The sequence below is a fragment of the Mangifera indica genome, chromosome 13 (assembly GCF_011075055.1).
Source record: "Mangifera indica cultivar Alphonso chromosome 13, CATAS_Mindica_2.1, whole genome shotgun sequence".
Taxonomy (NCBI): Eukaryota; Viridiplantae; Streptophyta; class Magnoliopsida; order Sapindales; family Anacardiaceae; genus Mangifera; species Mangifera indica.
In genome coordinates, this window is record NC_058149.1 from 9,863,111 (window position 1) to 9,887,772 (window position 24,662).

The 24,662-nt window shown below is 35.7% G+C and overlaps 2 protein-coding genes across 5 annotated transcripts; one reads left to right on the top strand and one right to left on the bottom strand.

The window, feature by feature from the left end:
* Positions 1-2,468: 2,468 nt before the first annotated feature.
* LOC123194710 (sucrose synthase) lies at positions 2,469-7,567 on the top strand. Of its 2 annotated transcripts, none has more exons than XM_044608076.1 (14): positions 2,469-2,487; positions 3,624-3,726; positions 3,844-3,970; positions 4,052-4,203; positions 4,298-4,490; positions 4,586-4,921; positions 5,000-5,095; positions 5,353-5,526; positions 5,617-5,733; positions 5,842-6,008; positions 6,112-6,336; positions 6,449-7,012; positions 7,100-7,238; positions 7,359-7,567. In XM_044608076.1, exons 2-14 carry the CDS (start codon positions 3,629-3,631, stop codon positions 7,386-7,388), a joined length of 2,418 nt encoding a protein of 805 aa, XP_044464011.1. In that variant the 5' UTR covers positions 2,469-2,487; positions 3,624-3,628; the 3' UTR covers positions 7,389-7,567. The 2 variants fall into 2 exon arrangements, with proteins under 2 accessions (XP_044464011.1, XP_044464010.1); XM_044608075.1 differs by lacking the exon at positions 2,469-2,487 and adding an exon at positions 2,605-3,024.
* Positions 7,568-8,982: 1,415 nt separating this feature from the next.
* LOC123194711 lies at positions 8,983-22,773 on the bottom strand. 3 transcript variants are annotated; one of them, XM_044608077.1, is made up of 11 exons: positions 21,912-22,767; positions 21,141-21,417; positions 20,795-20,980; positions 19,345-19,497; positions 17,693-18,154; positions 12,750-15,065; positions 12,129-12,334; positions 11,895-12,050; positions 11,202-11,436; positions 10,282-10,592; positions 8,983-9,694 (listed from the first exon to the last, which is right to left on the bottom strand). In XM_044608077.1, exons 1-11 carry the CDS (start codon positions 22,682-22,684, stop codon positions 9,388-9,390), a joined length of 5,382 nt encoding a protein of 1,793 aa, XP_044464012.1. In that variant the 5' UTR covers positions 22,685-22,767; the 3' UTR covers positions 8,983-9,387. The 3 variants fall into 3 exon arrangements, with proteins under 3 accessions (XP_044464012.1, XP_044464014.1, XP_044464013.1); XM_044608079.1 differs by having other exon boundaries at positions 21,141-21,371; positions 21,912-22,047; XM_044608078.1 differs by lacking the exons at positions 8,983-9,694; positions 10,282-10,592 and having other exon boundaries at positions 11,213-11,360; positions 21,912-22,773.
* Between the last annotated feature and the right edge of the window lie 1,889 nt (positions 22,774-24,662).

The following is a 24,662-nucleotide window of genomic DNA, read 5'->3' on the forward strand; positions in this document are numbered from 1 at the left end:
AGTTATTTTAAGCGGAATTATGTTACCATGCGCCGGCTTTGATGGTGAGATATATGTTTAAGAAATATTACTTATTATTTAAATACATTTTATGAACAAAGCTTATTTATTTAGACAATGTATTGAATATTTCAAAGAATGGTCCTTTGGATACCACGTCAGCATAGATGTCACACATTTCCCTCATTGGAAGGGACGTCTTTGTTTGAAGAAAAATAAATGATTTTATCGATTTCATTGATTAGTGATAATTAAAAATAAAATAGGATTGAGAAAGAAGTCAAATAAGAGAATGCCATTATTACGGTCTTTAACAATCAACAATAATAACTATAAAAAGTCTAAAGAGAAATGTTAATTTATTTAAATTTAAAAAAAAAAAATTAATTAAATTTTTTAATTTAAAAAAATGATAAATTTTTAATCTTTTTATAAATATTTTGATAAACAAAAATTTTATTTTTGATAATAATGATAAAATTTAATAGACAGATAAATATTTAAATTTTTAATAATTAAAAGATTAAAATTTAGATTTGCTTCAAACCTTGGGTGTGACATAGTCATTTGGCCTAATTTTTTTATTATACATGAAATTAAAATAGTGAAAAATAATTGGGGGTTGGCAAGTTGGAGCGAAAGAAAGGCAGACTAACTATTTACCCCTGAACTTTGATAGAATATCTTCTATCTTTTTAAATTTCGTTTTCCTTGATAAAAAACGTGCGTGTTGTTATCTGCCATGACTGCACCAAATAAATCGAGAATTTACCACTTTAACCTTTCACATATGAGAAATCACGCTATTCGAATCCAAGTTTTTCACAGGAAAATTATTTCTCTTCTTCACTTAGAGTAAACCCTCGAAATCTCTGTTCAAAATTGGTAGATCCGTAAAACACTGTAATTTTTCTATTAAAGATTTATAAAAAAATGGCAGGTCAGACAGATAAAGTCCAATCAATTCACAGATCTCGAATAGTCATACCCATTGTTATTGGAGTTCTTAGTCGGATGCAACTTTGCTTTCTTGTTCCTTCAGCTACAATTCGCCCACCGAAATCGCCAAACAATCAAATCCAATCTCCAGAATTCAACAACTCATTCACCTTTTTGACTGCTTACGTTTTCGTGATTTTTGATTGCTAATGTCAGTCATTTCTGAAGTCAAACATTTGTTGTTCTATTCTTTAATTCGATTTAATGTATTTACCATGTATAGTTTCTTCAAAATTCTAGATTTATAGAGAATATCTATGACAACGGACATTTTCATGAAGCAGTACAGTGTGCTTCAAGATCTAGAAGTACGGTTTGGATCCATGTCCATAAATTATGTCTGCTTCATAGATATTGAAGGCTGAGTTGGTCAAATAGAAGGAGTATGGTGTTTCCTTAACCGACAAATTTTGAAGAGAGAGATGAAAGAAAGAAATTTTGAAGGAGGATCTGGTTTTGAACAGAGATGTGAAAGAAGGAAGAAGAGTTAAAAAAAAAAAACAAGGGGAAGAAGAGACGGCAGATTTTTTTGGGGTAAAATGATATTCTTACCCCTTTAATACTGTTAGATCTGGCTAAAGTTAGTTTGAGCTTGAAACTAGTTAGGTTTGGTTTTAACTTATTAATTTGAATTTGAGTTGAATTAGAATTAAAAAGTTCAATTCATATCCGCTATTTAATATGACAATTTGGCAAACGAGGCAAGTGAGTGGTGACCTGGCGGGCGATTAAATTTAGTGTAAGAATACCAGTGTCCCCAAAACCACAGTGGTAGCCACCAGATTTTTAAAGCTACCAAAATTATAATAATTAATGAATGGATATCTCTCCTCGCTTGAGAGTAAATTAAACTTTTTGTCGGTGTTGCCACGTCAGACTTACATTTCTTACCAAAATATACCCAATCCAATTCCACACTTCGCTGTCTCGTACTTTCACGCTGGCTGCCCACATTAAATTCCCACCTATATTTGATTTTCATCGGCCCAGATCTCTTGCCTTCTTAATTGTCCAATGATATATTTTCTTTTGTTTCTATTTCTCTCCCTATCGGCTGAAATGACTTAAAAGCCCCTAATAGCACAGACTTGTCTGGCATGAACAGTCACCTTTGCGTGTTTCTGGTTTTTAACATGAAAAACAAGGGAAGATAGTCAAAATCCCAAAACAATCCAAGGGAAAACCAGAGAAAATGAATTTTCATTAAACGAGAAATAAAAATATAATTTCATCCTGATTAATCGGAGAGTAAAATGGCGAGGAAAAGCGGTTTGTGAAAGCAACAATGAAACCGCGGGCAGTAAAAATGGAGTTTTCACGGAAACAGAGGCAGAGCACCAACTCTTTTTGTGTATAAAAACCTCCCTAATCTCACCTTCTTCTACATCTCATTCGAAAATCCTTTCTTCGCTTTGCATACTTGCGTTATTTGTGTTTCAGATCTGCGTTCATTTCGTTCTTTCTTTCTCTGTTTTGTTGCTTTGTAAGGTAAAGCATTTTCCTTCTGCTGATTTCTATTGTAGGTGTGATAGGTCATGGGGTTGTCTGATGATCATGATCGGACGGTCCACAGTCACCAGCATCCAAGAGACCCCACATAATACATCACGCTCAACCAATCCTTTTGCTTTCATTTTTCTTCATCGCTCTCTTTTAGTCTTTGATTGTTTGTTAAGTTTCTTCAACTGTAAAATATCCACCTTCCATTATTCACTTTCTTTCCTCTTTTGATCGTTAGGTTTCATTGGTTACTTGTTCAGTTCAAAGCTTTGTAGTCATTGACTGTTGCTTTGTTTTCCATATTTTCTGCGATATTTTCCTTACAAATCAAAATTTGTTTTTTCTGCCTGAAACCTATCGAAATCACGGAAGTACCCTCGAACCAGTTTAATTTATTGCCTCCTCTTGTCACAAGCATTTGCCCTTTTTGGGCTCTGTCCGTCTATAAATTTTAACGCCTTTCAGCTACTTAAGCATTCATTTTTCGTACATCCTTGCGTTGTGCCGTCTGTTTATTTTGTTTAGGTGCTTTGTTTCTCTTCTTCTTGTTATTTGTTTTACTAGTTCAGCTTCAGTTTATTTTTGGTTCTGAATATTGTGTCTTAGGTTTTCTTTATAAAGCTCTGTGGATTCTTCTACTTTGTTTTCTTACATTAACACAGTTCTGGATCCCGGTATAGTTGCTTGTGATCTTCATGTAGATTTTTGAAATTTCTTGTAATGAAAAGTTCAGTTTCAAGCTCTGTTGCTAGTCAGAGTTAGTTTTTGGTTCTGTTCTCTTTGTGATTATTGAATACGGTAATCATGCACCAAATGCAAACATGTTACACAGAGATCTGAATCTCTGTTTAAGTAAAATAAGACAGTAATCTGAGTTGAACTGTAAAGATTAAACTTCAATTAATACGTTAATGTAGTTGGTTGGTGAGACTCGGTAGGTTTTGAATTTCAGAACTTTTCTTCTAGAATAGATCGTCTGAGGTTGGTTTTGACTTAAATGACGTTTATCCATGATCCCTCCACCTGTTTAATTCTTAACTTTGTTTGGATAATTTTCTATATGTTTCTTGCTCTGTGATCCTCTGTTGAAGTAGTCTGAGATTTTGTTACTGTTGCTTGTTCAGAAACAATGGCCGAACGTGCTTTGACTCGTGTTCACAGCCTCCGTGAACGTTTGGATGAAACTCTTTCTGCCAACAGAAATGAAATCTTGGCCCTTCTGTCGAGGTAATTTGCAATGATCCTTGTGTTTTTAACTACTCTGAAAATTAAGAAAAATTGGGCAAGTGGGAATACATTATTAGTTAAATAAATAATTGATAAGTTGGTGTATTTGTGTTGCAGGCTTGAGGCTAAGGGGAAGGGGATCCTGCAACACCATCAGCTTGTTCTTGAGTTTGAAGCAATCCCTGCTGAGAACAGAAAGACACTGAGTGTTGGGGCATTTGCTGAAGTTCTTAGATCCACTCAGGTATATCATCAACTTTGTTTCCTTTTCTTATTATTTTGCTTTCTTTTACAGGGTTCATATTCTTGTTTTTACTGATTTCAGGAGGCTATAGTTTTACCTCCATGGGTTGCACTTGCTGTCCGTCCAAGGCCTGGTGTTTGGGAGTACATTCGTGTGAATGTCCATGCTCTAGTTGTTGAGGAGCTACGTGTGGCCGAATATCTCCATTTCAAGGAGGAACTTGTTGATGGAAGGTAAAACTTCGGTTTTGATCTGGAGAGTTTCACCCCCTCTCTTTTATCTACCGAGTTTTGTAGCTTGACATGAATGTTTGTTTGTGTATGGCAGCACCAATGGCAACTTTGTGCTGGAGTTGGACTTTGAGCCATTCACTGCATCATTTCCCCGCCCAACTCTTTCGAAGTCAATCGGGAATGGAGTAGAGTTCCTTAACCGCCACCTTTCTGCCAAACTCTTTCATGACAAGGAGAGTATGCATCCACTACTTGAGTTTCTCCGAGTCCACTGCCACAAGGGCAAGGTATATCTATTGATCTTTAGATTTACTGGATTGCAGGATGTGAAGATGTTCTTAAGCAAATGACTGGTGTTCTAATTTATAAATGTTATGTGCAGAATATGATGCTTAATGACAGGATTCAAAACCTGAATTCTCTTCAGTATGTTCTGAGGAAGGCCGAGGAGTATCTGTCTACGCTGGCACCTGAAACACCCTACTCTGAGTTTTTACTCAAATTCCAGGAGATTGGTTTGGAGAGAGGGTGGGGTGACACAGCAGAGCGTGTTCTTGAGATGATTCAACTTCTTTTGGATCTTCTTGAGGCACCTGATCCCTGCACTCTTGAGACTTTCCTTGGCAGAATACCCATGGTCTTCAATGTTGTCATTCTCTCTCCCCACGGATACTTTGCTCAAGACAATGTTTTGGGTTACCCCGACACTGGTGGCCAGGTATTGAAGTTGGCCAGCCTAATCTGTTATAGGTTTAGTTGGTGTTATGATTTGTTAACCAATTTAAGTTTCTTCCAGGTTGTTTACATCTTGGATCAAGTGCGTGCCCTGGAGGATGAGATGCTTCTCCGTATTAAGCAACAAGGACTTGATATCACTCCTCGCATCCTCATTGTAAGTTTTTTTTTTTTTTTAAGTTTAATGGGTTATACAAGTCCCTTGTTGTGAGTTAGTTAGTTCAGCTTGTAGATCTCTGGTCTTGTACTAGAGATCTTTGGAATCACCACTCACACTGACTTGGGGAAGGTTGAGAAAGGGTTTGGGTTGATTCAGATTTTGAAAAAGTAAAAATATTAATTTCTTTTAGTTTATGCAATGCTGTGTTATGAGCCTAATTTACATTTTGTGCTAAATCTTTTTGTATTACACAGATTACTAGACTCCTCCCTGATGCAGTTGGGACAACTTGTGGTCAGCGACTTGAGAAAGTGTATGGAACTAAGTATTCCGATATACTCCGAGTTCCCTTTAGAACAGAAAAGGGAATTGTTCGCGAATGGATCTCGCGATTTGAAGTTTGGCCCTACCTAGAGACTTACACTGAGGTAAAAACATCTTAATTTTTTAGAAGGTTTACTGATTTAGATTTCCTTATTTTAGTTAAATAATGAGCCATATACTTTTGATAATGCCAGGATGTTGCAGTTGAAATTGCGAAAGAGTTGCAGGGCAAGCCTGATCTGATTGTTGGAAACTATAGTGATGGCAACATTGTTGCTTCTTTGTTAGCACATAAATTAGGTGTTACACAGGTTTGTTACTAAGGCCTATAACTCATTTCTCTTGCTGCATTTAGGTTCTTATCTTTTTTGCCTTGTGAAATATTGATGGTTTTCTCATGTTTTTACTGCACTTTTCAGTGTACCATTGCTCATGCTCTTGAGAAAACAAAATACCCAGATTCAGACATCTACTGGAAATCATTGGATGACAAATACCACTTCTCTTGCCAATTTACAGCTGATCTTATAGCCATGAATCATACAGACTTTATCATCACCAGTACCTTCCAGGAAATTGCTGGAAGGTCAGATCTCCTTAATACATTTACCATATTATTTACTTAATTTATTAGTAGTGCTATTATCTTCAGACCTAACATTCTTTCCTTTTTTTTCTAATGATTTCAGCAAGGATACTGTCGGTCAATATGAGAGTCACACTGCTTTCACTCTTCCTGGACTCTACCGTGTTGTGCATGGTATTGATGTGTTTGATCCCAAATTCAACATTGTATCTCCTGGTGCTGATATGAGCATATACTTTCCATACACTGAGGAGAAACGAAGATTGAAATCTTTCCATCCTGACATTGAGGAGCTCCTTTACAGCCCAGTTGAGAATGAGGAACACCTGTGAGTTTGCCTCCCTTGCTGTATTTTATATTAATTTGTTCAAAGTAAATTGATAACACAAAATAAATTATTAGAATCAATTATCATTAATTAATGAATTCTTTCCAAACAGATGTGTGCTTAAAGACCACAGCAAGCCTATCCTATTTACAATGGCAAGACTGGACCGAGTAAAGAATTTATCTGGGCTTGTGGAATGGTATGGGAAGAACACAAAGTTACGTGAGTTGGTTAACTTGGTTGTTGTTGGTGGTGATAGAAGAAAGGAATCCAAAGACTTAGAAGAGCAGGCCGAAATGAAGAAGATGTATAACCTAATTGAAACATACAAGTTGAATGGCCAGTTCAGATGGATATCATCTCAGATGAACAGGGTCAGGAATGGTGAATTATACCGCTACATTTGTGATACAAGAGGAGCTTTCGTGCAGCCTGCATTGTATGAGGCCTTTGGCTTGACTGTGGTTGAGGCCATGACCTGTGGATTGCCGACATTTGCCACTTGCAATGGAGGCCCAGCTGAGATTATCGTTAATGGAAAATCTGGCTTCCACATTGATCCTTACCATGGTGAGCAGGCTGCTGAAATCCTTGTTGACTTCTTTGAGAAGTGCAAGGAGGATCCTTCTTACTGGGACAAGATGTCACAGGGCGGCCTGAAGCGTATTGAAGAGAAGTTAGTGCAATGTCCTCTGTCTCTATAAGTTTTTGATGAGTTGTTTGTAGTTTGTTTTGAGATTCTTTCTTCCTTTTCCTCGTGTAGGTACACATGGAAGATCTACTCTCAGAGGCTGCTGACCTTGACCGGAGTTTACGGCTTCTGGAAGCACGTCTCTAACCTTGACCGTCTTGAGAGTAGACGCTACCTCGAAATGTTTTACGCCCTCAAGTATCGTAAGCTGGTAAGGTTCTCCGAAGAGTCTCAAGACATTCTTTTACGGTAGAAAAAGTTGGTAAATGAATGTAGTTTCTCTAGAGCCTTTTTTTGATCATATTGCATTTCATCTATATGATTTTTTCAGGCCGAATCCGTTCCTCTGGCCGTCGAATAAATGAAAGCTGAGGCAGTGTCATGGTGGTTGGTCCAGGGAGGTTTCTGCGATCGGACAAATGAGAGAAGGATTTTTTTTTTTTTCAAATCAATATTTTTATTTAGCATTTCTCAGCATTGTTTGCGTTTGGGGAGTCGAGCCCAGCAATTCCAGTAAAGTTTGTGACTTTTGTTTTCTCATCTTTCAGCCTTCGTTTCCTTATGGTAATCTTAATATTCCTGTCAATCTAATTTTTTACTCTGCCAAAACGGAAGATCAACATTGTGGAAATAAAATATGTAGTAGAGTTTTGTCCTAAAGAATCTCTTTGAGTTGATTCATGCCAAGAGGAGCAGGACAAAAACAACATTAATAATATATTATTATATTATTAAATATTATTTTATTTTTAATTTAAAATTATTATATAATAATATATTATTATTTGAACGCAAATTTATATTAATTCTGGCAAGTAAACAAGTAAAAGGATTAGATCTCTAGTCCTGCTAGTGTGGTGCCACATAAGTTACATCGGTTAAATGATAGGCAAGCCACTCAAAATTTTAATAATTAATGTTAACCAATCCTGTGACTCGATCACGGGCTCTTGAAAAACGATCGCACGGCTGACAAATATTTTGTCATAATGGTTAATCAATCATTTTCAATATCTTTCCGGTCTTGGCTACTACACGTAGGAAATAATGAATATAATGAAATAATAATGGCCAAAAGACTTGTTCCCACCAAGGGTTGATGCATCTCCAAAGTTTTACTTACCTATTTTCAAAAATTTCTAACTCTATTTATAAATCAGTTTTTATTAAAAATTTCAATTAGAATTATAAGTAAAATTATCATTTAATAAAATATTTTAAAAAATTAAAATTTTATCATATATTTTTTAAATTAAAAAATGTATTATTTTTTATTTAAAATTTAAAAAATAAATATTTGCCTCTGAAGATTTGTAATTTTCTCATCCTACTGCGTTTCCTCAAGTGACCGTTACTGAAATTGGTTTGAATCTGCAACACTATGATTTAATGAGGGCCCATTTACAGACTGATAAAAGACGTCAGCCGAGTGGCAAGATTTCCTTCATAAATTTTTTGTGGGGCTGAATAATAAAATCCCGACAAACTTTCCGGAGTTTTCGGTTGAAGAGAATATTTGTTTGTACCGCATACTCCTAGACCAAAAGGAAAAAGGAATGGAAAAGTAAAAGAGTCGTAGTAGTACCTGCATGACACAGAATTCAAAGCCCAAGCATTTGATCCATACGATTTTCAGAATTGCAAAGTTTACCATAAGATGTTTGGTGGGTAGCTATAAGGGCCATCAAGAATACTCTAATTTTCTGTACTCTATGGTTTTGGATAGACAATCTGTAGGGCATGGCTCATAAATGTAGCAAATCGTGTTGGGGCCTTAGGTTAAGGTCTGCAAGTTGTTTGGCACAGCCTAAAACCTCCTAGATCATGCCATAGGCCTTTTTCATCTAGTGGGCTGGCTCGGCCTAACCCACCAACACAACGGCCCACGTTGAGGCCAACCTGGCACAACCATGTAGTTGTGAAAAAGTGAAAACAAATCAACAATAGCAAACATGTAAAAGGTGAAAACTTGGAAATATACATTTCTTTCTTGCTTACAAAGTTGTGAAAAAGTAAAAGCAAATCAACAAACACAAACATGTAAAAGGTGAAAACTTGAAAATATACATTTCTTTCGTACTTACAAAACTTGCCCTGGTATTTGATCTTTGACTTTCTAGGCTGTACACTGTGATCAGTATATGTGCCTCTCATATGTGCAAGCCGAGTCCTCTGCTATTGAGATTTTGCCCCTTACAAACAATGCAATTCCTAACATTCAACATTTTTTTCTGTGTTCCCTATTATTCTGCTCACGAATTTATAGGAACATTCTTTCGAACCCGACATCACAAGTAAAATTGATGGAAGTTGCCATCGCCAAGTATGAAAGTAACTCATCCATTGACAGACAATTTTGTTCACTCCCCAGTTGTCCTTTCAGTTTCTTCCCTTACCAGAGGCTGTCTTGGATACAGAATAACTGCCAATAATAAAGAGAATGCAAGACCAAATACTCCACTGAACGGTTGGAATGGGTGAGTTCCAGTTACCCAAACAGGGAAATCCGAATTGTAAGTTAGGAGGCCACCATTTTGTAAAATGAAACTTGAGGCCATAATCCCAGCACGCAAACCAATTGGAACAGAAAGGCTGCCTTGACTTCTTTGATGAACACCTGCTAGAGCCAAAGAAAATAGCCATAGTCCTGGGATTGCCTCTGGAGACCTGTAATCTCAATGGCAAGTTACTATAGGTTGTTGGCAGAGTGATACTCAACACTCAATGCAATACAATACAAATTAACATATCTATTGCTGAAATTTTGGGGAAAGCCAACATCAACAAAATGATCAATGAATTGCATATAGTGAAACATTATCATATCATAAGAATTACTGCATTAATTGAACCTGGCAATAAAAGAGGTTAGGTCAGCAAAATATGGGTATCAGCAATATATGTAATCTCAAGATTCTCAAATGGAATAATACCGTTTGATCAAACACCTTAAATTAGCATGGATATTCATTTACTATTAAACTAATTTGTCAATTGAATCTTTAAAACTACATTTAGACCCAAGTGAAAGCTGAAGGGCCTAAAGAAAATTTTGTTACTTGTCTTCCACAATTTAGAAGGGCCTAAATTTCCATGGTAGAACAACCAATATATTTCTAACAAAATGGGAGATAAAGCAAAATCAAGATCAAAAAGACTAGATTAACTCCTTCAACTTCATATGAAGTAAGGAAGGGAAAAGATATGGAAAATTACATGAATATAATAATACAAAATTGCAATTAAAAATATACCTCTGAAATAGAGAAAATGCAAGTCCCGAGATTATAATTCCACGATGATAACCAAGATCTGCGGCAATTTCTTCAGGCAACCATGACCTGAAAAGCAATTCTTCAACTAGCACAATGGCAGTTGCTGTTATGATACCACGGCATGCCAGCATAAAGGATTTCCCACACACTCTGAGCCATGTTGCACCATTTAAAGGTGATGGAATACTTGATGGCCAAGAGAAACTCGCACAACCAAGTAAAGCCTTCACTGACTGTAGTAATAACACAAGGATGAGACCTGCAATAATCCCCTTCAAAAAATTTTGGACCTGCTAAGGAAAAAGTTCAATGTTAATTGTTTCTCCATGACAAGCAAAGCCAGAGGATGCATATCCATTTAAGGACCATAAGATTGCTATACAATATGTAAGTCAGGCGAATCAATATCCAAACAACTAATTAATTTAAAAATTATATATTCACTAAAAAGTGGGGAAAAATAGTCATTTAACTACACCATTGATGAGAAGAGATCAAAGAAATCAAAAAAATTAAGAAATCTAAAACTGCTTTTGGTGGAATGGTGTACTGAAAAAAATGAAGCATGAGAGACTTTAAGAGATTGTTTGCCCAGGAGGGTAGTTACTTAGTCATCAGCACAAATGCCAGATCCTTGCAATCTTTCACTACCTTAAAATCAATAGACAATTCTAACCTAAATGCACATAATGATTCTTGCAACATGCCAATACAGCTGCACACCACTTAACTAGTGGGTGAAATTTGATATTCAGGCTTAACCTTCAGTTCCAATGATGATAAGCCAATCGCCATTGGGAACATAAACATTAGGTGTAAAGCATAGTGCAGTTATCACTAGCAGTTGCTAAATAATGATCAGATCAAGTCTGACTTATATTTCTAGGTTATACTCATACCTTGGATAACGATGTCATATCAAGCCCATATCGCTCTAGTGGATTTTCATATCCACGTATTCTTCTGCCCCATAGCACAACCAGTATCATAACAGCAGTATAAAGACCAATGATGCAAGCAAGCTCTGCAATTCTGGATGGATTATTTGTTGTCCAACTCTGCACAAGAGTTGGCAGCAGTGGAACAACGACAGGGGACCATAGAACAAACACCATGCCAACAAACCCAAGAATTCTGAGGTAAGAAGCAAAAATTTAAAATAATAATAATAATAATAATAATAATATACATGCATTTTCTTATTAAAAAAAAGTCTGTCACCTCATTCAACTGTACAAAATTCTTATTACACCATCTAGGGAAGACTAGCAGTATTTTTGCCAGTCTGTTCTACTGGGGTCAAAAAAATAGAGCATAAGCCTATAGTTCAAGTAGGCTGCAGTGCTCATATGAATCAAAAGCGAACACTATCTTCCATTTCAGCTAAAATAGGGAAAAACACTTTATAAGTAAAACTAATTTTCAGGGATTGAACGGAAGTTTCATATAATATGTTCCTAAATCATTATGGACTCTTCCTGTATTATTTTAATTCCTGTCAAGTTAATTTTGGTTTACTATAGTTTTCCTAAGGGAAAAAGTTGATTGACAGATGAAACATTAGATGCCTTCATAATGACCTTTAAGAATACCTTTGGAACAATGGGCGATCAGCTATACGCAGAAACAAGATAAGCCTATCAGTCAGACTCATTGCACCACGTAGACCAGCCCAAAGCAAAGCAATTTTGCCTACTAGCTTCAACATGCCACCCCTTTGTCCTAAATCGGCCAACATTGTGACCAATCTGTTCATGTAGGATGTTAAAAAAACTCTGTTAAAAAAATAAACCGAATAAGTATATCAACAGGTTATGAGTTAAGACCTTTCTTGATCGACTTCACCATCTTCGTTTGTTGGTACTACTGGACCAGCAACTGACATGGCTTTCTCAGCGAGGCTTGTCACTATGCTATTCCGGTTTTTTTCAGTCATTGCCCCCTCAAGTTTTGCAGGTTCTTTTTGATGAATTTCTTTCTCATTTAAGGGCTTGGACATATTTTCAGAAATTCCCTTGTCTTCGTGCAAATCCTTCACATTTACAGTCAGCAGCAAGCATGAGAAACACACATACTCCCGTCCCCTCAACCCAAGAACAAATAATAGATAAAAGCATAATGAAAGTTTGTAACTACAAAATGGAAAAGAAACTTGCTCCTATCACATAGATAAATAATACAGATTAATTAATATATTGGGCAGTAATATTCGTCAAGAAAAGAGATATTTATAATGCTCTCAAGCACCTGAGAAACAAACTGTGGAAAAACTATCACACAGCAAGTCTGCTACCTAGATTAAGAAAGAAAACTATACTCAATAAAGAACTTATATGCTGAGAATGAAGTTTGTGTGAGTTCAGTTTCATACGATTAGTTTAGAGAAGCCACACAGAAGAAGGAAATACATGCATGTCAAGTATGCACTTAAACAAATTAATTGATACCGATTGCTTTAGAAGTAGTGCAGATGCTCCCAGGGCAGCAGTAACAGCACCGACCATGACACCTCCATTGTTTAAGTTTTTCAATTCATTCCGTATCACTTCTCTATTTACTGAACCATTTGAAATAGTATTTTTGTCAAAAGGCATCTGACAAATCTCTGTTACCCTGGCCTTGTCCTCTTTTCTCCCTCCAGATTTCCTGTTTAGATAATAGATCTTTGGTTCTTTTTGACTATTATCATTCTCAGTAGACACATTAAAATATTTTCGCAAAGCAGCTAAACTAGAGCCTACAATAACACCAACTGGAAGTACTTTTCTCAGATAACTTGTGCTCTGGACAGCAGAGGTAATGGCTCTGATTATATTTTCACCTTGAAGTGTGCCAAATTTTTTTGAAGTATCGTCAATAGTGTAGTGTTTATCATCCAAATACCATATATGTTTGCTGTCACTCCCAACAGCCAAAGAGACAGCATTAGCCACATATTTTATATCTGTAGCAACTTTTGATTCCATTTCTTTCCTATCAAATGGACTTAGTTTACGTTCAACTTCGACCTTCAAAGAATTGAACATAATATTTTTCACCAAACGCATCAACTCTGTCAATGCAACCCCAGTACTTTCAACATTTTCATTCATATGATCCTTCATTTTGTTTCCTCTCATGGGTTCTTGCTGTTTATCTGTATCTAATATTAAATATGCTGGTTCAATAAATTTATCTGCGTCATCTACCTCTTCAAATGAGTGGGTGTGCACTTCTATGTTGCCATCCACACAGGTCCTAAAATCACCAATAGAATCTCCGAAATTTCCAGCTTGCTCCAAGAGCTTCCATTGACCTTCTTCTGGAAAGTAGTCAAGCAATAGAGCAGTAGTTGTATCTAGATCCAATGATTTGGCATTTGGCAATTTTGACATAGGATACCTGCTTAAGTATTCATTTTGTATTGAATCCCCATAAAGATTCAGAGGATTGTATAATGGGAAGTTATTTTCATTTAGTTCATCTGAATGGTCAGACAAAAGTTTGCTCCCAACTAATTCCCTCTTTTTCTCCACATCTAAACTTTTAGTTATCTTTTTTCTGTGAGAATTATTAGGACCACTGCTATCACATAAAATGGGATTTTGATTGTGTTCACTCTCCAGCCTCTCAGTTCTTGCTTCATGCTGAATGTCCATACCACTCTCATGACTATCATGTGCAGAAGGATCAGATGATGCAGGAGACTGTAAACCCTTATCGTTCCCAGTGCCTTTTGATTTTGATCTTTCATGACTTCCAATTCTTTGTTTCTCAGAAGAATTATCAATTTTCTCATCCTTAACCTCAGTTTTCTCCTTGATATCATTTTCATCATCATTTTTCTCTTCCAACTGAGTAATCATATTTTCTATTACACCGAAAACATTATTAACAGCCATTTGGGTGGAATCATCCATTCCTGTCAACGCATCTAGTGCTTGAGAAACACTGAAGGTGGCAGGATTAAGATCAGTTGCAGGCTGCAAAATTTTATTTTCTCTCTTCTGATTATCATTTCCTTCCTTCTCCATTGATTGAGCTTCTGAAGAGGATCCCAGAGGTGAAACTGCCTCCTCTGTAACATTGGCAGATGTTGTCTTATTATGATCAGAGTTAGGATCGAGAGCTTTTTCTACAATTTTCTGGGTACTATCCTCACATTTTGTTTCTACCAGGGATACTCTATCATCCTGTTCCACTTTGTCCTCATATTCCTCGGAACCTACAGTCTTTTCAGGTTGGCTGGTATTGCTAGAATTAGCACTTGTTTCTGATTCATTTTCACCAATGTTAGGATATGGAACAACTTTTTCTTTAATGATCCCATCATTTTCATGATTATTTCCAAACTCACTAGTGTTCTTCCTGACTGAGCTAGAAATGTCAACTGGTAGACCATTCATTGACTGAGATTGGCCTACATCATCAGATTTTTGCAATTTTTCTAAAGGCAATCCACCATCAGACTTGGCCATGTCGGGTTGCACATTGTCAGAGCCCTCTGCCAAATTGTCAACCCTTTTCACCTGATCTGCTCTGTGAGGATCTTTATACAACCCTTCAGCACTTGATATTCCTCTGACCTCTTGGATCTTTGACTTAAACTCTGATGTTACCCTAGGTATCTTACCAATACCCAGAAGTCCATCTAATTTTAAGTTTGTGCCCTCAGCATGCAAAAACCCAGATACTGCAGCCAAAAGATTTCCACGCACATCTTCAGGCATGGCATCTTGCAGAGCTTTCATAAGTGTCTCTCCTTTACCAACAGCAGTTAAGACCTGGAAATAAAGATTACTGAAACATCAAAATAACCGAATGAAGGAACAAATTAATAAGACTGGAAATTTTATATCCTAAATCTTACAGTACAAGCATTTTAACCAGAATAAGTGCTCTTTAATACAAACCTAAAACTTCAATTTAAAAAAAAAAATCATAGTAACAATATTGAAAATAGATTTATATGATCAATTTGTTCATAACAAAAAGTTACTTGTGGTACAATATATTGATAGATTGTTATCGTATCAGATGTATCATCACATTAATTTTTCGTCTCATTTCTTTTTTCATATGAGAGATAAAATGATCCATCTCATTCTTTTCTCTAACATTGAGTTTAAACTAACATGTTAAACAGAGTCAAAGGAAATTACTTAGTGAATATGGTTATCCTCACTTGAATTTTATTTCAAAGAGGGGTTGGCTCATACTAAAGATATAGAACTATTTGTATTTGTATGGGATGACTTTTCATAGTGGTTTTCTGGTCCACGTCGATAAGTTCATCTTATTTTGATTATTAATATATATTATAAAATTTCTCATAAAAAAAATTAAAAGAATACCAATCTTTTATAGGCATATATCAGCGTAGGATCCCCTTAAAAAGGGTCTAGATGGTTGGCTACCCAAAATAATCATAATAAGAAAAGGCCCATTCTCAAAATCTTAATTTCTATACAATCATTCAACTTCCCAATATATTGTGTATGTTGATGATATCATAATTACTAGAGATGATTTTGTAAAGATTATGAATCTCAAACATAAATTAGAGTTCGAGATTAAAGACCTGGATTCAATAAGATAACATAGAGTAAAGAATGGATTTTGATTTCTCAAAGAAAGTACACACTCGATATTTTACAAGAGAAAAAAATGCTAAGATGTAAACCTGTTAGTAGACCTTTGGAGAGAAACTGGAAGCGGAAAAGTAGTGATGATGATCCTCCAAAGGATAAAAGAAGATATCAGAGATTAGTAGGAAAATTGATATATTGATCTCCTATGTCGTTAGTGTGACAAAGTTAACTCGAACACATCCCAATGCAGCTTCACATACTTTGAGATACCTAAAGGGAACTTCTAGAAAAGAATTGCTACTTCAGAAGACTAAGGATAGAAGTATAGTTGGCTTTGCAGATACAGATTGGGTTGGATCTCCAGAAGACAATAGGTTAACATCAGGTTATTCAAAAGTGTACAGTAATTTGGAGACGTGGAGGAGCAAAAATCAGTTTGTAATTGCCAAAAGTAGTGCAAAGATTGAGTATAGGGTAATTACTCAAGGAATTAGTGAATTGATATAGTTAAAACAACTTCTTGAGGATTTATAGCTACCTATGACTAGTCTTACTATTCTATTTAGTGATAGCAAATCTGCTATCAACATTATTCACAACCCAGTTCAACATGATAGGATGAAACATGTAAGAACAAAAGTAGATGAGAAATTGAAAGAGTATCAATCTAGCCTACATACCATCCACAAAACGAGAAGCATACATATTCACCAAAGCTACACTTAAACTGGGCTTTGAATCTCTAGTGGGCAAGTGGGGAATGATGAATTTCTATTCACCAACTTGAAGGAGAGTGTTGGAAAGTCAATTTAACTTATTAAATATCTTCTTAGTTTAGGATAATTTTGATTTCTCTTTTATTGTATATTTCATTTTTCTATTTCACTTCCTCGCTTGTCTTGTATTTCCTAGTTTGTGTAGATTTTTATAGTTTTGGATCCTAGCTTATTTATATAAAATCCCTTCAGTGTTTCATAGAACAGTATGACAAAATTCATACAAAACCAAGAAACCCACTATATGAAAAATACTAAAATTGTCACATTCATAAACTTTTGTCCTCTCTATGTTGATCCACTATTTCACATGCATCATGAAATAATGGTCCATTTAGGACTGCTTTGGACAACTTTTTACCACTATTATTTAGTGTGAAAGAATGTAAGGATAAAAACTTTGAAATAAAGAATGTAAGGATAAAAACTTTGAAATAAAGAATGTAAGGATAAAAACTTTCAAACTGAAGATTACAATATGACGTTTTTCTGGATTAGAAATTATAAATTTCATAATAAGAATTAAGAGCAAGTATGTGAATAAACTCTATGGACTAGGTGCCACGATGAATCAAAAAATTAAGGGGAACCAAATTTTGTACGAAATTCAATGAATAATCATCCCTACCTTGGACACAAAGCTAAAAAACTATACAAGATTAACTAGAAGCCTCGTTTAGATAAATAAAGAAGAAATACATAAATCCTAAGACTCCTCGAGAACCAAGACCCAAAGGAAGCGAAAAAGCAAACTCTTAGGCAGGTAAGAATATTTTATTTGAAAGTGAGCAAGAAGTAAGAAGTTGTACAATTAGTTATTTTTTTAAGATGCCAACTATGACCATATTGCGATAATAAAAGAGTTTTACATCCAATTTAATCCATTTTACATGCACATATACCCTTGAATGCTCTATGCACCATTTCAAATCAATCATGTACACAACTAAGACTCCAAAAGTGTAATTTTAGCATGCAACATATTGAGACTAGAGTAATCGGGAGATGAATGTCAAAACAAGAAATAGCAAATTCGATCATTACCTTTTTCTTCTCTTCTTCTGTCAATGTGCCAGGCATAGTTACATCAAGCATATTTATAACCACTTGCGTAGACTGTAATACTTGGCTCCTTTCACTATCTATTGGATTGGCTTCCTCCTCTTTGACCAGTTCTGCATCAACTGGACCAGTCTGCTGCAATGCACCGTTGTCCATTTCTTGCAATTCCTCTTTGCCAAGCTCTATTTGTGACTCTCTTCTGGAACTTTGATGGATGCAATCATTATCATTACTTTTTTCTGGCACCTCATTTATATCATTGACAGAATAGATGTTCAAACCGTTTGTCCGACTATAATCTAAGAGCTTATTAACTTTAACATCCTTATTAGTTGCTCTAGCTTCCACAAGAGCTAAGCCTTCTGAAGGGTTGATGGTAACATCTACATCTTTTAGAAGTGGATGATGACCCTTCAAAAGTCCAAGCTCCACAGCTATAAGCCACTGCATTCTCAAAAAGAATACTGGTCTGAATATCACTTGTCACCCTATTATCCAACATGTTTGATGGAAATAAGGGATGGAAATATAATCCCAAATAAAAATATGATAATTTGGTAAGGCAAATACTCATTACAATTATCAACTTAAAAGTTTTCAGGCATATTGATGAAGAGATACTTTCTTTTCATTTTTTTTAGAGATAATTAAATTATATTAAAGAAGAGGTTGAGGTATGCATATTAGTGTATTACAAATCCACACAGATTGAAAAACCTGGGTAGGGAAAAATTCTCTGCGATACAGTAAAACAAATATGCCTAGTATAATCTTCCCTTCCCTATCCTAGAATAAGCAAACAAAGTTAGCCCAAGATCTCCTCCCAACTTTGAAATTGAAGCCTAAATAGAAGCAAAACGTCTAACTCTATCCCATAAAGCCTCATTGTTATCTACTCCTTTCTCACCAATCATACGGTTATTTGCTTTTCTCATATAACTCAGCTAGAAAGAAATTTAATTGTCTTTCCCTCTCAAAAAGCAACAAATGAGTGCAACCAAGAGATTCCAACACAATAAGTTCCTTCAAATATTCTACTGTTCTTGATGATCAAGATATGAAGGAAAATCAAAATGCTGAGGACTGAACAGAAAATAAAATACATTAAAAAGCAAAGCAAAGCAAAAAAAAAAAAAATTGCTATAGCTGAGCCTCTATTTAAAGTATTGTTGTAAACAAGAAATGACCTTCATTCCCTGAACATCAAAGCAAAATGACAGGGAAAAAAAATGTAACTCTCTGCAAGCTTTCTCAACAAAAAGAGTATTTCTCATTAAATCCTAACACAAATATATTCCACACGGGTAAATTTAAGTAAATATAAGAGACATACTGAAACTTAATTGAATACACTAGGATTTCAAAAAGTGGCTACAAAGAATTCAAAACAAAGAAATTCAGAGGATCTGAGTCCTCTAAGTTATCTATATGTTACCTTACAGAAACCTCAGAATGATTCTTATAAATACTGTAGATGACAATTATTAAATGGTTCAAAAGACTGAGACATTGCCATGAAATTGATAGAAATTATTACCAGCCCATTCATACAAACAACCCATCTTTGTTGACAATGATGTAGATTTAAATTCCTGCATTCAATCTTCAGTAGGCATAGAGAAATAAATCATTACCTCAATGGTAAGATGCTGGCACCAATATTCAGCAGCTCTACCACTTGCAATAATAGTAGATGGAGGACAGGAACAAAAGAGAAGGCTAGTATATGGATTTTCAGCTATCAAACTGCGTGGGATAGAAAAAGGTGGCAGTGTTCCATTATCGTTCTGAAAAGTTGAAAGGTTTATGATAAGTTAACTTCTGTTGAAGAGACTGAATGCTTATCTAACAGTGGAATGGTTAACAAGCAAGACATTCTTGACAAAACATAATTGATGCATATTTTGAAAAATCACAACAATTACTGACCTTTTGAGCAGAAAATTGAGAAATATATCCATACTGAGAGAGAGATAAAGTTAAAATATATTGCATCAACCACAAAAGCTTTCCAATTTTTGCATTTAATGGTAGATAACAACTTATCATGTGCATTATTTACAATATTCAACAAATGTGCTAAAATATAATCATGTGTATGGATGCTTGTAGAAGAACCAGAAATAGTAAATTAATTACTAGGTTTGCAAGTATTTGGTCGTAAACGAGTCAAGCCACAGGTGAACTGCTCACGGCTTGGGTTGATTATTGTTGAGTCAACTTCAAGCTTGCTAGTGGGCTCGGTGAGCTTGCAAGCTTATGACCTAGCTCGGGTAAAACATTAATAAACCCTTAAACTTTCAAATCTTACACTTAAACTCCTAGAATCTTATCTTCTAACTTTAAATATATGAGGTAATTAATAATATACAAATTACGAGGTTTAAATATAATTTTTTGAAACTAATGGAGTTTAAATGTATTTTTTCAAGCCAAGAACTTCTTGTCTTAAGCTCAAGCTTGAGCCAAGAATTTCCGAACTTGGCAAGCTCAAGCTTGATTACACCCTTATTGTCTCCGTACAAAAACTACACAGCAACCTCAAAATAGTTGAAGTATTTTTTATAAATGTGTGCAACCTCGATAACTCTCCTTACAAATGTTACATAAGTTCCATGTCCTCAAGTGAAAATTGGAATGGATCATACAAGTTATAGAAATTTTGGAAATTCGTCAGTGCGCGTTGTTACTAAAGTTGCAAGTTAATACTAGCCATACTCGCTCACCCTGGTAAGAGTTAACTTAATTAACCTGCCACTGGACTCACAACAACAAATGAACCCATTTTGACCAACCTACAGCTGGACTTGACTCCAACACCTAAGACTGATAAGGTATAACACTTGATTAGGATTACTTATGATTTAGAAAACTGAAGCTTAAGAACCCTTTATATCTAGCTCAGTAAACCAAAGTAGAAAAATGGATTTTAAACGATGAAGAAAAGATCCTAGAAAAATGATCCATTGAACCATACAAACAATACCATAATTTTGGCCATATTTGAACAGGCATAATTCAAGAATAATTTGGTCTTGTGCAAAACCCAAACCAAGATAGAATTGGAACCACAAAAACATGCACCTGTATAAAAAGAACAGGAATCTTCAGATTTCCAACCACACTTTGAGTGCTAGATTTTGCATAGAAGTCTTCAATAGCCTTAAAACCATAAGATACCATAGATATTGCTTCTTCAAAATCACGAACGGATTTTGCCAATAGAGCCTTTTCCATATCAAAGCCTTTTGCTCGGCCTTGAAATAATTCCTGGCAAAATAACTTAGAATATGAGAACGAACATAAGAATCCTACATAAATTAAATGACCAACAAGATTTGAAAAAAATAAATACTGAGAGTTGCATTCCTCCAATCAGCAATTGAAACATTTGCACTGGAAGAGTAAAACATCTGAAGCAATAATCAACCTTGTTAGATCGCAGGATATCTATCAATCCATTAGTGAGCTTTTGATCCAAAGCAATGTGATGAGGAGAGGACCTTGTGGCCTCCTCCAAGTCAAAAGGATTGTCGATGCACGTGACAGCTGTAAGAGGTGTTCCTTCTCTGACTTCTGCCAAGTATTTTGTCAACATGTTTGCACCGTATCCCCAGCCAACACCCATCAAAGTTGTCCATGGCCTAGCATTGTTGATGAACTGTATGGCAGTGCAGATATCATCACTGTCAGCGGCTGTAAATAACCTACATATTGTTGTTAAGCAGCCCTACTATTAGGTAAGTTTTGGAAAGAATTTAAAAAAAAGAACCCGTATAGATTATTAATCAACTAGAGCTCAAGTATGAGACTCATTACTTTAATATGTATAACAACAAATGCAAAGTTTTATTTTTATTTTTGAATCTAACAAATGACAAAGGGGAACTCTGCCACAATCTCATTCATTTGTCATACTGGCAACAAGTCATGTTTCTTTTTTAGCTTCACTTCGTTCACCCCTATTTATTCTCAGGTTTTTTTCTACACAACGACAGCTCACATCCTTACTAATACAACAACCAAAATCAAAACCATTGCAGTGTTGGCAACCGGTAACAAATTGTCAATTATAAGGCCGATTCGTCTAATTGACACAGCGACCTAATTGTATCCAGAAATTTCCCACACAGCAACATATATTATTTCAATATTTTAAAAAGTTTGAAATGCTCCAAATAAAAGCAACTTAGTGGCTTACCGAGCTGTGGTAAGAGGCGAACCACCGCAGCCTCTTGGATTCATAACCACCGGAAAGAACCCGTTCTCCAGCGCTTCACAAACAAACGACCGAATACCCTTCTCCATGCTGCCCTGCGCGGTTCCCGGCACCAACAACAAAGTGGTGTCCAATCCATGCTCCTCCAGCAGGTCCAAATTCGCTGGCCAATCTAACGAAATGACACCACCATCCTCCGTATTTACACACACTCTTTGGTACTTCAATTTCGCCTCCAATTCACTCGCCCTCTCATCGTCTCCACCTCTCACCTGGATCCTCCCGTTATTTAATCTCACAAAATGTCTATCTTCCTTCACGAGCTTCTCGTTTACACTCTCTAAGAAATCACTGCCTTCTAAAGATATGGATGGGCACCGAAGAATGACAAAACGATTAAAAGGCGTCGGACTGGTGAACAAAACCCAATTTCCAATACATGATAGAGGGGGCGGTTTATCAGAAATAGACTGAGAGGCATAAATAGCCAGTCCAGAGAAAAGGCCTAAAGCTGGAGCCAACAAATCGAGGGAGCTAGTTGAGGCGAAGGGGTTGGGCAAGCTATGAAAGAGGTTTTCGAAAGGATAATTGATGCTACTTCTAACATTAAATTTAAAACGGCGGCGCTTTCGAAAGACGCGAAATTGGATGAAGTGGATGGAAGTTTTATTGAAGAGACTAGTGGAAGTAGCAGCGGAGGTGGAGGCGGTGGCGTGAAAAGAATTGAGGCGGAGATCAATTGCAGAGAGGTTCATAGTGATCTCAATTGCATAGATACGACAAAGCGTAAAGCGCAAAACAAATTCTGGACAGGGGCAATTTGTAAGGAGAGATTGGAAGTTGACGGTGGTGGTCAGGATTTTGAGCCTTTGATTTGATTTCCCCGCCAAAGGACAAACGGTTGCGGTTCGTTCCACCTGGTAGTGGGACCAGGAATGAACTGAACCGTTTATAATTTATTTACCGAATTTGCCACTGATAAATGCCCTAATTATGAATTTTTCCACATAATTCGAGCAACTTTAGCTTTTCCGAAATAATAGCGAAAACAAGTTTCGAGAGAATTTGCTACAAGTAATTCTAGAGATCATCAAGTGTCTGGATTTACATTAAGGAACTTCTAAAGGAGGGAGAGTAGTAGTCTTAAAATTAAACAAAATTTTAACTTACTGGTCTTCGATAGATTGAAATATTGTGTGATTTGATTGGAAAATGAAAATGATTTATTCAGATAATAACTAAAATCAATCTTCAAATATTTTTTAAGGTTATTCTTTCCAAGTTTGGATAGAAAACATTAGGGCAAGGAATTGGTACTCTGGTGTGTTTAGACTTCGCCTAGTTATATGTATATCAACTGCATTAAAAAGACGGTTACTCTTATGATCATTGATTAAATATGTCATTTACACACAGATCAATTTAAAGGGTGAGTAGAAACTATTCTATTTAGAAACAACAGTTTTCACAATCTCGTCAACGTGTCATTTCTAGTTTTCTGGTATTATGAAATCACTTCTTTTCTCTATCTCTTATTATTATGAGATTACATAATTATGTCATATTTTAATGGGACAATTTGATAAGTAACTAACATTTGGATATCTAGATTCATTAGATTACAGTCTAATATAATTATCCAATTAATTTTTTCATTTATCTTATGAATTCACAATTATACAAAGGGTTTGGGGGCTCATTTTTTTGTAACTCATGTTGTTAATTTGTTGAATTCTCATAAAAAATATTAATAAAATAACAGTGAAAGTAGGTTTTCTAAGTGATAGACCAAACCATTTTCAAAATATTATTGTTTATTATTATTTCTTGAGTAACAATACACCACCGTCGATAGTTTGATGTTAGAAGAAGAGCTTCCAAGATCCTTTTCCTTTTCCAACATATCTTTTCTTATGTCGGATCACCAACAACACTTTTTTCTTATGTTTCTCTTAGGCCAGTTAAAGTGTCTCTCCTTCAAGACAACTTGATTGTGTTGTTGAAATCCAAAATACCTCGATAGTTACAGTGCAACCAATATAACACTTGATAGAAAGGTATGATTGAACAATGTCATTGGTTGCCAAACATGACTCATGCCATATAGATGCCAACTCTCAATTTGTAAAGCATGAGTTTCATCGAGCAAGTTAATATGTCAACATTTGTCATATTATAACTCATCTCATAAAGGTATTAATTCTCGATGTATAGAGTATAACTCACTTCAAATAGGTCAAAACATCAATAAACAAGATATAAATTATAACTCATGTCAAGAGAATACCATTTACTCACCTTCACTGTGTGATGGTACATGAAGTGTTTTTGAGAAGCTAGGTAACCCAAGTTGCCAAGCCTAAAAAAACTTTTCTTGTGCAACACTTAAACACTTAACAAGCCTCTTTGGAGAAGATGGCCGAATGAAACATAATGAATATCCTACCACATAAGCTTAGACAAGCTTTTGACATTTTGGCAGCCCAAGGTAACAATTAGAAACCAACATCAGAGATTCCCTTTTCTCCCTATTAGTAAGGCATGCACCTTTACCTAGCGGTTTCAGGGCACTATCTATAGCTTCGTTTTATGGATTAGACATCCAAATTCACTTGAGATCTCATGGAGCTCCACTAAGTCTCTAACCTAGCTAGATGTTAATGTCTAGCAACTCCCTAAAGAAGTAAAAAAGTGGTTCAAGAAGTTACTTGCAGGTTTCATCACGTCGTTGAA